Source organism: Oenanthe melanoleuca, chromosome 5 (assembly GCF_029582105.1).
Source record: "Oenanthe melanoleuca isolate GR-GAL-2019-014 chromosome 5, OMel1.0, whole genome shotgun sequence".
Taxonomy (NCBI): domain Eukaryota; kingdom Metazoa; phylum Chordata; class Aves; order Passeriformes; family Muscicapidae; genus Oenanthe; species Oenanthe melanoleuca.
The window spans coordinates 52,695,348-52,707,535 of record NC_079339.1 but is presented as its reverse complement, the minus strand read 5'-3'; the positions used below and the strand labels follow the sequence as shown (position 1 = coordinate 52,707,535).

Below are 12,188 nucleotides of genomic sequence, written 5' to 3'. Positions count from 1 at the left end.
AAGGGCTGCAGGACTAAATACTTCACCTCAGCTGCTCACTTCTGAGAATTGCTTTTTGTAAAAACTTTAAACTGGTACTGCAGCCATTAAAACCCACCCATGCTCCAGGTACTGATTTTTGCCCTTGCAGGACTGGAGTTCACAGCAAGTCTTCACACACCAAGAGACCAGAACATACACAAGCAGCTACATAAAAAAACCCCAAACATTTGCAAAGTCAAGAAAAGCTTCAGCTGAGGTTGCCTATGGGACTCTAACAGATTTCATCACATGTGCAGCAAGACACCACCTTTAATGATAAGATCCCAGATGACAGTGGTCATGACCCAAATTATGATCCATGGCCCAGAAAATCCTCTTTTCCTGCAGATCCAGAATGGCACACACATAAGTTTAAGCAATCCTGGTTGCAATGGTGAGCACTCCTGCACTGTCACTGCTGAGAGCTGAAGTACCAGATCCCTGTTAGACCAGTAAGGCTCAAGGTTTGGAGTATTTCAAGGGCTAAAGCATGGCCAAGCACAAATGGATTATTATGGGGACAGCAAAAGGCAGAAGAATGTGGCCTTGGGGTCAAGGATGTACAAGAATTTTCCAGCCAAGCACCTTCCCCCAGCAAATGGTAAAACAGCATTTGCCTCTATTCTCAGAAATGTCTGGACTGTTTTAAACTGACATCTCCCCAGAAAAGAAAAAAAAACCAAAAAAAACCTGTAGAAGACACTTGCTACTTCTAAATTCAGCTTGAGTGGGCAAAGTTTGGCAGATAGGAGCAACTGAAAAAAAGTGAAAAAAGTATTAGATTACATGAAAAGACAGCAATAGAAGCCTCTACTTACCCCTACTGCTCTTCAGGCTCAGAAAGACATATCAACATCTATGCTTATAGCCAGTCATACTGTCACATCAGGATAAAAAAGGAAAGGGATGAAAGCAAAGGTGTTTTAGCAGACACTGGAAAGATTTGTGGTCTGTAAATAAAGCAGTAACTGCAACCTTGCTTCCCTTGCTAGAGGTGAAATGTGCTATTGCTAAAGAGAGATTTACTCTTGCATTTTGTGGCAGAAGCAATTTGCACGGGCAAACTTTAATCAATATAGAGTCAAGGGTCTGGCCACAAGCTCCAAAATTAAATGTTGAAGGCTGAAGGCCTGAAAATCGTCTGAAAGAAAGTATCTGGGTGAAATGACTAACAAAACAAGGCAAATTGAATGGGGAAAAAAATAGGAAGATGTTAGTTTACAAAAACATATGAACTATGTTTACTCCCAGCTGGTACCAGTTACAGTTGCCACCCAAATAAAAAGAAAAAACCACAATCCTTCCTTAGGAGGAGACTGAAGAGGCACTTCCACAGTCAGTACTGCTAGTGCAGGCCTGATCCAAAGTCCAATGAAAAAGCAGGCATCATGATTAACGTGCTCTGAATCAGGTTCATGGTGGAGAAACACAAGTTTATGAGCCATCCAAATGCTCCAAGAGGCAAAACAAACACCATACTCAGCAGTCACACTTAGCCCTGGTACCTCTTCATGCAGCCAACAGCACAAAACCCATACAAAGCCTGAGTCCCAATCCTCTTCAGAAAGGATATCATAGCCAAAGCGAATGACATCATTCAGTTTCAGGGTGATGTACTTCTGGTCAGGAATCCTCACATCATTGACAAACGTCTGCAGGAGAGAAGCACAGGAATGGGTTTTAATTGAGGGCATCAGGGTGGTGGATCTCAGACAGATGGTGCTCCTGGAGGGCACCCATGTCCATCTGCTGATGGCACTGCACGTACTCAGACTGTGCCAGCACCAAGCCAGGACCTAGGAGCTAAATTCCCTGGAAAAATCAACACTGGCAGGTAGCTCCCATGGGCAAGTCAGAGCACCCCAATTATGCTTCAAAGCAAGGTGCTGTGAAGGGACCTCTAGGGAGATTTACCTTTGCACCAACTGCAAATGCAATTTTAGTCCCCGACTTGAACAGGTAAATGAGGTGCCTGAAGTTAGGAACTTCAAATGCTCTCGGCTCTCCTACACCCGTCTCAACCAACAGATGCAACTCATGCTCTTAATTACTGAGCTAGGAATCAGCTTTCTGCTGGATGGCAAACAAGACTGGTGTCAGCCCCAAGGCCTGATAATTTAACAAGCAAAGCCTATCACAGAGGAAGGGGAAATGAAACTGCACAGGGAAATGCGAAAAAAATTTGCAGCAGCATCACCGTGACACCTGAGGCCACACTGTCCAAGATAACCAAACCCCTTGTGCTAAAAATTCACACCCCCCTTTTTCCCATGCTCCAGGCAATTAATTGAGGCTGAAAGAAACTAACATCCTTCTAAAGGTGCAAGACATGTATTTCACAGCTGTGGATAAATGTCTTTGATGTCTCTGCTTCCTGAGAGGACCCACTATGGAAAAATTCTCCCAGACTAAATGAGGATCAAATCGAGCATGCACAAATAAACCTATGTATTTTTGCAATGACCTGGGCCAAATAAAAATAAGGGGCTGAAGAAGCTCTAGAGTGCTGATGGGGATTAGCCACTCCCACAGCTGGATCTGAGACAGGCAGACACCAGGAGTTACCCTACTTGGCAAGGAGGGATTCACCCAGCCTCAGACCATGAACCTGCTGCTGGGACTTTGCACCATTAATGCAAATGCAGATGAGGAAACAAAATTATGCTAGAAAATGAATTTACATGTTTTCATGACTGCAGCACAGTCTTTTCCTTTTGCCTTCTCACCTCAGCCAAGCCAAACATGCATGATAAGACCTACTATTAACCACAGAGGAAAAATAAATGCCTGAGTAGGAAACTACAACCTCAGCAGACAACAGCCCCCAGTTTCATTGCAATTTACAGAAGAGATGGGAAACAGGCCTGTAATTTCAGAATAAAAGCAGTGAAGCTAGTTAAAAAGCACAGAATTCCAATTTGCATAAAAATGTATAATATTTTAAAAACCCACAGCAGTCACATCTGAAACAAAAATAATTGCTTGCTAAATTTTCTTCCAAAAAGTCTGCAAGAGTGCATTTTGATAGTTACCTATTTGCCCATGTTTACTTGAGATAAATTAACTTCAGTAAAATGCTTCATCTGGAAAGCAATGCTACCCTTAAAAACAAAAACCTCTGAATAGAGACTGCAGAATTATCTGAACATTATAATAAAAACTATATAAAGCACTTTGACAATTAATATGAGCCAGATTATCCAGCAAAGCTACATAATGCATTGCTGACTACTCAAATACCAAACAAAAGGAAATTCTGAAAATGGATTTAAAATCAAGGTCTTCAAAAGTGATTTCTTTAGTTTCAGGTGAGAAAACAAGTTTCTGTGACAATTTTCAAATAAAGATATGCAAAATTTGGTTTGGCCACAACAGTCTTTTTCAACAGAAGTGTTAAATCAGCTGCAAAAGACAGGCATTGCTGTAACTCTCTTTTACTAAACTCCCTTTTACTCCACTGCCTCTCTAAACATAAGTCTACTATTAAAATGTTGTAATTCATAAGCTTTAGCATATGAAGGTAGAAAATAATTAGTGGTATAAGCTTTCCCTCCCTTGCAAGCAGACTCTTCAGCTGATATTTTGCCACCATGAGTTAAATAACATAGCTTTTGAACCAGGGATGCAGCTAGAGTCCAGACCAGTTTCTGGAAATATTCCCATTTCAGCAGGGCTCCATGCCTTCAGCTATTAGGCTGAGAAGGATTAGCACTCATTCTTGCTGTGTTCAGATGCCAGAAGAGGCAGAATGGTTGAGGGCTGCTTTAGCCACTGTTTTTGTACAAGTTTCTGGGCTCATCTTGTGGTTTTGTGGTTGTGATGGTGGAGGGCTTTTCAGTCCAAAACAATGGCTGCAGTAAAACCCCCAATGGGAAGACAATTATGTGAATCTAGCTTAGGCTCCAGCAGAGGAGTAGCTCCACCTGTATGAAGAAACTCCCAAAACAGAGACATGCTATGACATTAGGACATTTTTAACAACAATGGTGTATTTAAATATCATGGACTTCAGGTGTCTAACACCACTGCCTAAGCTGGACCAGAGCAAGGGTTAAGATTCAGTCAGGCTCAGTTCCCTCTTCTGTGCTCACATTATTGCTTGGTCTTCACACAAACCAGGCTCAAGGCACGCAAAAGAGCAATTTTTATTATTAGGAAAAAAAAAAAAAAAAAAAAAAAAAAAAAAAAAAAAAGAAGTGGTTTTAAGTAGTTTCTCCCCTTTGAAATTACATGTCTCATCATCCCATAAATCACTCCATGCACTGACAATCGGACCACCAAAAGGTCACCCTGCTCATGCTGAACAGCTGCTCCAGAATCTCCACCAGTTTAACATCCCAAACATGAAACTGAATTTATTGCCTCCCCTATTGCAAGAGGCTTTATGATTTTGTGAGCCCTGAAGCATTCTGCAAGGACACCAGTAGACAGGGAAAAAAAACAATACAATATTCACCAAAGCTTTCCCCTCCCAAGATGAGATGCTACACGACCTCCACCTTAGCCCTTGCAAATAATTATGCATGTCTGGCTTAACTCATGCCAACAGCTGCAGTGACCCAAAAGGGTCTGAGAGCAGGATTCAGAGAGCAGACTCAGCACAGCCCCTGCCAGCTGGGAGGTTTGGTACTTACTCCATTTAAGCTGCCGAGATCCTTCACCCAGTGCTCATCCTTCTCCTTGTCATAGTTGATTACTGCGTGCTGCTTATCCACGCTGCGGGACTGGCAGGGGAAAACAAGGAGCATGAGACCAGCCAGGCATGAGAGACACTGGTAATCACAGCAACACTGAGACATTCAACTGGCCTTATATGGGGTAGGGGGACACAGGGGGAAAGCAGGAAGGATTAAATACTATTTACTACTAGAAATAATATAAATGCTTCCACGGTTGTTTGCAGAGTTTACAGACAATATTCAATTTGCATGGAGAAGGAAAAAGAAAAAAAAGTTTTTAAAAAAATCGCTGAAGGCTGTCAATAAATTATATCAATACACACTGAACAAAAGCAGTCAAACTGAAAGCCTGGGGGCCAGGATCTGAGCCAGCAAGAGCTAGAAGAGCTCCATTTTTCAACTGCTAAAGCCAATGGCCACATCACTAGGGATGCTCCTAGGTGGGATCATTTCTTCCTATTTTTCAAAGATAAAAAGAAAATATTTTCTTGATTTTTTTCAAACCAAACTTGTTCCCAAAAATTTATACTGTTCCCAGGATTATGTCCTGGAATTGATTTAAATTCTAGGATGTATTCCGAGTTACAGAAAGCTTAGTAAACCTGGAATGAGAAAGAAAGCAACTCCAGGAGAATTTAAATTGTAAGCTGGATTTGAGAACACTGAACTTGACAGGATCTGGTGCCACTGCCTTTGTCACAATGCACAAGTATTGCACCTTATCTTCAAAACAGAGTGTGACACTTGAGCAGGCATTGTGTCAGACTTCTGAAGAAGTGCTAGAACAAGATCTATGAATAATTTTGAAATATGGTGTGTTACAGCTATAAAGACACCAGACTGTCTGTTTTTAGACCTGCTGCCTCTCATAACTTGCATCCTTGCTGCAGTTGACCTCAGGCAGACACTGGAAGCAGTCACTCCATCAGCACGTACATGCAGCACTGAGACCTCCCTGGTACCCCAGGGCAGGGGAGGGGAGGGCATGCTACCAGAGCAGGGAGACCAGCCAGGCTCCAAGTCAGCTAATCCTCATCTTCCTGGGCACCAACCACCAAGTTCTTGCTGAAAGTCCTTCCCTTTTGCCAAGTATAGACACACTGGTTTCCACAGCACCGCTCTCAGCAGGCCATTATCTGGCTTCTTGCAAGCACAGGAGGCACAGATTGTTTCAGGGAATTCCTTGGTGATAACAAAAGAGGCTTTTTTCACACAAACTGCTCCTATTTGCAGGAATTTCTTCTGGCCCTGCCAATGTCAAGCACATGGGAAGTACCACAACACCTGAGAAATGGCATCTCCTTGCCTGGCAGACCATCCATCAGCCCAGGAGACACATCCCCCAGCACAACCCTGAAGTATCAATATGAAGAAAGCACAGACATGGCCAGAAGATTGCCCTTCCACCTTGCAATGTCCCTCACACTATTCAAGCAGAGGCAGCCAGGACAAGGGCAAGTGACCCCATGCCTCCAGCTCCCTCACTAATACAGTTATCCACATGCTGTGGACTTACAAGGAAGCACTTCATCCTTTGCCGCCCAACTGATGCTGCTCAGACAGCAATCACCCCCCCTAAAAAACACAAACCCCCCCTAAAAGACTCAGAGGTGGGACAGGCAGACAGGCTGGGGACACCCCACCTGTGCCTCCTGCTATGCTGAGCACTGAATATGAGAAGCAACACACAGCAAAGCCCTCCCAGGAGGGGCACACACAAACCCCTCACCCCCATGCCATCCCCACACTTGGTGTCTGACCCCTGACCTCAAGGCAGGGCAGGTCTTAAGCAGTTGCAGTGAAGCTGCTTTTCTCTTTTATTATCCACACCAGATGCAGCTCCTCAGTCCATTTTTCAATGTGGCTGTGGCAGGTGTGTGCAGTGTGAGGTAAGGATGGTCCAGGTAAGAACAGCTGCATATGGCCCTGAGGACAGGAGTGTCTCCAGGCACAGCCTCAGGTGCAGCTGATGCTACACAAGCTGGAGCTGTTCCTGATCCCTCACACCCTCTGGAGGGATTGTGAGCCCAGAGTCTGTCCCCACAACAGTCTGGCTATTTGAGCACTGTTCTGGACTGGGGCTCCTGGAGGGCTCACCACACCTCACTCACAAAGCAGAGGGGATGACCACCCCCTCTCCCTGCCCATGGACATTTCTGTACTGTGCTTCATGCCACTGGAGTTAAAGAGAACCATGCACAGGGGACCATGCCTGCACAGCACAGATGTGGTCTGTCTTCCCTGTGATCCCTCTGCTACTCAAAATTGTGGATGCCACTGTTCCCAGTGAGATACAAGGGAATGCTGATTGACTGGTGCAGCAGGGTTTGCTTTAGCTTTTTACAGCACATCATGGAGGCTCATTTAAAGATTAACAAATTCTAAAGGCAGAACAAACCATTTAGCCCCCTTCCAAGGGCAAAAAGGTTTCCACCCCAAAAAGTTAACTCAGACAAAAAAACTTGGGCCGATCTGGTATCTGATTTTAAATGTATCACAGGTCACTTAAACAGAAGTTTATTTCTGGGAACCAGCTGTCTCCAAAAAATTCAATTTGCCCTGCATCTGACCCTGATGTAAGTGAGCACAGCCTTTGGTCTGCCGTGTTCTACAACAGCTGACTTCAGCCACTCAGGGGTCCCCAAAGTGATGAGGGTCATCTCAGGGGAGCAGACATATATTCTAGCAACATGATATTCCCCTCCATAAATGCAGGAAGTGGTCACCAAAGGAACCAATTTATGTCACCCTGTTTTCCAAGGAAGTTTCAGCTGTGTTCAAGAAAGCCCAAGGCAAAAGGAGTTAAAGCAACATGCAAAATCTGACCCACGGTCTTCATACAACCTCTCAGCATCTCTTTAAGAGCACATCAGGAACAAGGCACACTGTTATGCAGATTGCACTTCTGTGAAATTTCATGCTTTCGTGGAGAAGAGAGGAATTTTCTTAGTTTTGTTTATGTTAAGCTAGCAAACATCAGAGAAACTGGCAGCAGGAGTTCCTAGGGGCCTGTCTCCAAGGAAACTCAAAGTAACTAAAATCACACCTTTTTTATTTTGATGCAGACTTGCCAAAGGTCACTCTTATTTGAGAACTAAGGTGTGGTTTGTTTCAACATCAGTCACATTTAACATAAACTGCTCTTGTGTGCATTGACAGCACCAATCCAGCAGTTGATGGTGCTTTTGTCTCATAAGAGGAGCAGGCTCCCTCAATCCCACCTCCCATGAGAAGACTTACCAGTTTCCATACTGGTAACAGCTGAGAGTGCAAGGACAGGCACTTCAGCCCAGCAGGCCAGTGGTTTCTAAGGAGTGACCCACTGAATCACAGAAAGTGATTTAAGAAGCCTGAGTCAACACATTACAGGGCTGCCCATGGGTGCAGAGCTCCCAGCCATCTGCAACTTCACTGGAAAGATTTTAGGCATCTACATATTGAAAAACTACAATTAAGTTGACTGAATCACTAACATAAAAGGACTTCTAGTCTAAATGCACACGTGCACCAAATACTGAGCCTTGCTTAATGATCAGCCATGACCTCCTCAACCAAAGGCAAAAACTGATCCTTCACTAGTAGACACAGGGGTACAAAATAAAAACAAAAAAAACAAACAGAATTCCAAGTAAAGTGTTAATAAGAAACCTCAATTACCTATATCCAGATGTCAAAAGTAAAAAATAACCAGTATATCCCTGCAGTTAACCTTTTTCACCAGAAAAGCCCTTGTGATGGTGTGAGAAGCAGACCTGAGCTATGGGTAAGAGATCCAAACAACCAAACCAAAGCTGGAGCACCCCAGAGGAGGTTGAGAAGGGGAAAAGAAGGAAGGGAGGTGTCCTCTTAAGCAGTGATCTTCAGACAAGAAACAAGGCTACTCTCTGAGAGGATGAAATTAAGAAAGAACATAGCATTCTCACCATGTCCCAACACTGGACCTGCTATCAAATGAAAACAACTCTCAGGAAAACACGTGTGCTTTTCTGATTAAGAATATTTACACTTCTCTGCAGGGAAAACATGGACACTGATTTGTTACTACACTCAGCCCTCATCACGGGCTGGAATTTCCAGACATTCAAATCACTTCCTAATGTAAGGTTGTGTTGCTTTTCTGTCATACTATCTACCATGCATCATGTTTTAAATACCTAGTAGACAAAACGCACATACAGCATATAACTGAGGACGGAGATACTTTATACATAGCTCTTCCTTCTTCCATGATCATATTAATCCAAAACACAGGAATGGTACCTGTGGGTCTGCCAGTCTTATAGTGGTGCCAACACCTTGGATCAGCAGTCTCCAATCAGCCATGCGACCAGGCAGTTCACTAGTGATTCTCAAAACTGTGCACACATCATCAAATCAGCAAAATCAGCTTCAAAACCTTGCAGGAATCTCCACAGAGGCATAAGTCACAAGTGGCTACATGTGCACATACCCTACAGCTCTGTGTTTGGTGAAGGGTCTGACGCAGAGATCAGGGCACTGGGGATGCAAGTGTGAGCTGCAGAGATGCCAAGCAAAATCCACAAGGCAAAAAAGACCTGCTCAGGAAGGCAGGAGGAGAAACACAGCCAGACAGCCTGTGTTTCCCCACAGGGCCGGGGAGCAGACACAGCTCAGCTGTCTGTGTAGATACAGATGCTGCTTTTTTCTCAGGAGAATTACCATGGGTGAAAACCTACTGGTTGGGGTTGAGATTTGGACCTCAGCCCTGCCAGTGCCGCGAGGCATCGTGGTATTGGAGATAAAATAAACAAACACGAGCAGTTTCCCTGTTCCTCACTGCAGTCTGCTCTGCACTTCTGGCACAAAATAACTGCAACGTTCTGGTGGCAGCATGCAATAAAACAGTTGCTCAAATACTTTCCACAGTGAACAGGTTACATTTCTGCCAGTACTGTGCTCTACACAAGTGTCCCAGTAAGGAAATATAAACCTCTGCTGGTGTCCCACTTTAAAATGGAGGCTGACTAAACCAAATTAAAAAAAATAAATAAATAATCCACTGCATTCTGGCCTGAAATGTGAATTTTGCTCCTCAAAAGTAAGAAGCTGAATAACATTTAATGACAGATGTGATCACTGGGCCCTTCTCTTTCACCACAAAGCATTTCATACATAGCATTGTGTGCATTGGCCCCTTCAGTACTTTTCCAGAGTATCGGTGAATGCTCCATCCTGCCCCAGGCTGGTTGCAAGTGTGTCACCCCTGTGGCAGCCTGATGGCTCCCAGGGGCAGGTGCTGCCAGCTTGTAATGACTCTGCCTAAGCAGACAAATCTCTTCAGCAAGTGTGGCCACCTCATCCTGGGGCAGGATTCACTTTACAGCTCCCAGGCTGCAGAGGCTCCTGCCTTCAGCTCTGCTGCAGCCAAAATCACGGGCTGCGCGGATCTGTGGCTGAACCGGGGCCTGAGTATTCAAGCAAAAAATAAGGCACTGAACAAAAGAGAGAAATCCCCCAGGAAAATGAAACTGTAATCCCCACAGCTTGGCAAAGGGATTTGGCAGCTGGCACAGTTCCCATAAAAACTTAACCCGTTCTTTTGGGGTAAAATGGGTTTCTGCCTGCTGGCTCCCCATTCCCAAAGTGAACTGGTTCAAGTGACCCAGGGTCAGATCCTGACCACAGGCAAGAAGCATGCTGCCCACAGATGCACTGGCTTTCCCTTTGTTTTACATGGCCACCCAGGAGGAATGGAAAAGCATCATTTTAGGTGGGACACAAGCCTGAATTTTAAGTCAATTTTTATTTAGCTGAGCTGCTACTGCCTGGATCAGGATCTCATACAAGGAAGATAGATCTCCCTTTTTTCTCTGCCCACTCCAGAGGAGGACAAATTCTCCCCTGGCAGTCCAGGCTTCCAGCACCTTGCCAGCTGCATGAAGCCCTCTCAACCCTAATAACCACCTGCCTTCAGTGCCACCACTGCCTCTCTCCCTACCCTGCCTCCAGCAGTGAACTCCCCTCCCAGGTCTGCCAGTCTTGCTATGCTCCCAGCCTCCTACACCAGTATGTCATCTGGCATCGTAACCTCCGCCCTTCAACTGCACATTAACAGAACACAATGGGACAAGGAAGAGCCAAAAAAACAACTCCAGGCCTGGAAATACAGGATGTGCATCCTTCCTCCCACAGCTGCTGTCCCAGCACCTGGAAACACTACCTGTCAAAAGGCAGCACCTTCCCAAGGCTAGTTCCATTTCCCTTCTGTAAGACACTTACTTCCTCTGTAACACCTAAGGAATTACTCTTGGCAATTCTCAACACCCAGGGCCTAACTTAGGTGCTTGTTCACACCCTCTGGATAACTGCAGCAGAAAAGCATGGGTGGGGCATCTCCCTGCCCCGACTACAGCTTCCCACTTCAACCCTGCACGTCCATGGGGAAGGAGGTCCAGACACAAAAGCCAGCAGAGATTCCTCGTGGCTTCTTCTGGCAGCTCCCACTGCTGAGCAATACGTGAGCAATGGAGGGATACCACTCATGCACTGTAGTGAATCCATCTAGAAGGACCAGGAAAAAGATCACCTACCAAATTCTCACTATCTGCTTCTTCCCAGCATAATGCTGTAGACAACCTACACCACACCTATTGGCACTTGTTTATGTATGCACTTACTAAACTACACAGGAGAGACATGGTGTTATCAAGTATGGCCCAGGGAAGGCAGGATACATCAGGTCAATGAAACCTTAATTTGACCAGATGTCACACGCAGCCAGAGCTCATCTTTGCACTCTATTATTTGTGGAGCACGCCGTGCACCCTGCATACCAGACACAGAACAGATCCTGCGGGGAAAAATACCCAGGAACAACAAAATAACAGATTGCATCTTCATGCCTATGTACACAGGGGCAGGGTTACACAGGCAGCCTTCAGCAGCCTTCTCACTACTGTGTTGCAACTGCTCTGCAGTTATAAACACTTGACTTAGCAGCTGTAAGAACACTCCTTCAGTGCCTAGAATGCTTGTAATTCTCTGTCTTTTTAACAAAGCAAGCTGAAAAGATGAAAACGCACTATTGTTACCTTTATGTGATTCTCCAGAAGAACAAACTCCTATGTTCAGCTCATAAGGCCCTACCACTTGAACTAATTGGTATCATAAGCAGCATGTGAAATCCCATCTGGACCAGTGACAGATGCTTGGCTAGGAGCTTTCACAGCTCTCCTGACACCAGAATAACAGCAAGTTTTGACCCATGTCAGGCCTAAGGGCGATGCTGTTCAGCAGCCACATCCTGTAATGCCTACTTTGCCCACACCGAGTGGATTCTGCCCTATGTGCATCACCCTCTCCACTCTTCCAAGTCCTGCTACTCCTCCTCCCACTCTGCTCAAACAGAATGCTCTTTGTACTTCCTTACTTGGCCAAATCTTCATCTCTTGGTGAAGCTTTATAGAGTAGAAATCCAACCACAAGATGCAAAGATCTGACCTGTGGCTTCCCTGAAACACAGATGAA

General features: G+C 45.0%; 2 protein-coding genes across 10 annotated transcripts in view; both read right to left on the bottom strand.

Annotated features, from left to right (window-relative positions):
- INF2 (inverted formin 2) overlaps positions 1-12,188 on the bottom strand; it is a 312,339-nt gene that overhangs the window by 16,798 nt on the left and 283,353 nt on the right. The gene's annotated exons all lie outside the window — the stretch shown is intronic.
- CEP170B (centrosomal protein 170B) overlaps positions 1-12,188 on the bottom strand; it is a 57,739-nt gene that overhangs the window by 39,792 nt on the left and 5,759 nt on the right. For all 8 annotated transcript variants that reach the window (XM_056493333.1, XM_056493334.1, XM_056493339.1 and 5 more), the window contains exons 3-4: positions 4,656-4,745; positions 1,595-1,673 (exon numbers count right to left, since the gene is read on the bottom strand). In XM_056493333.1, the coding sequence (XP_056349308.1) occupies positions 1,595-1,673; positions 4,656-4,745 (169 nt within the window). The remainder of the gene's footprint in view (positions 1-1,594; positions 1,674-4,655; positions 4,746-12,188) is intronic.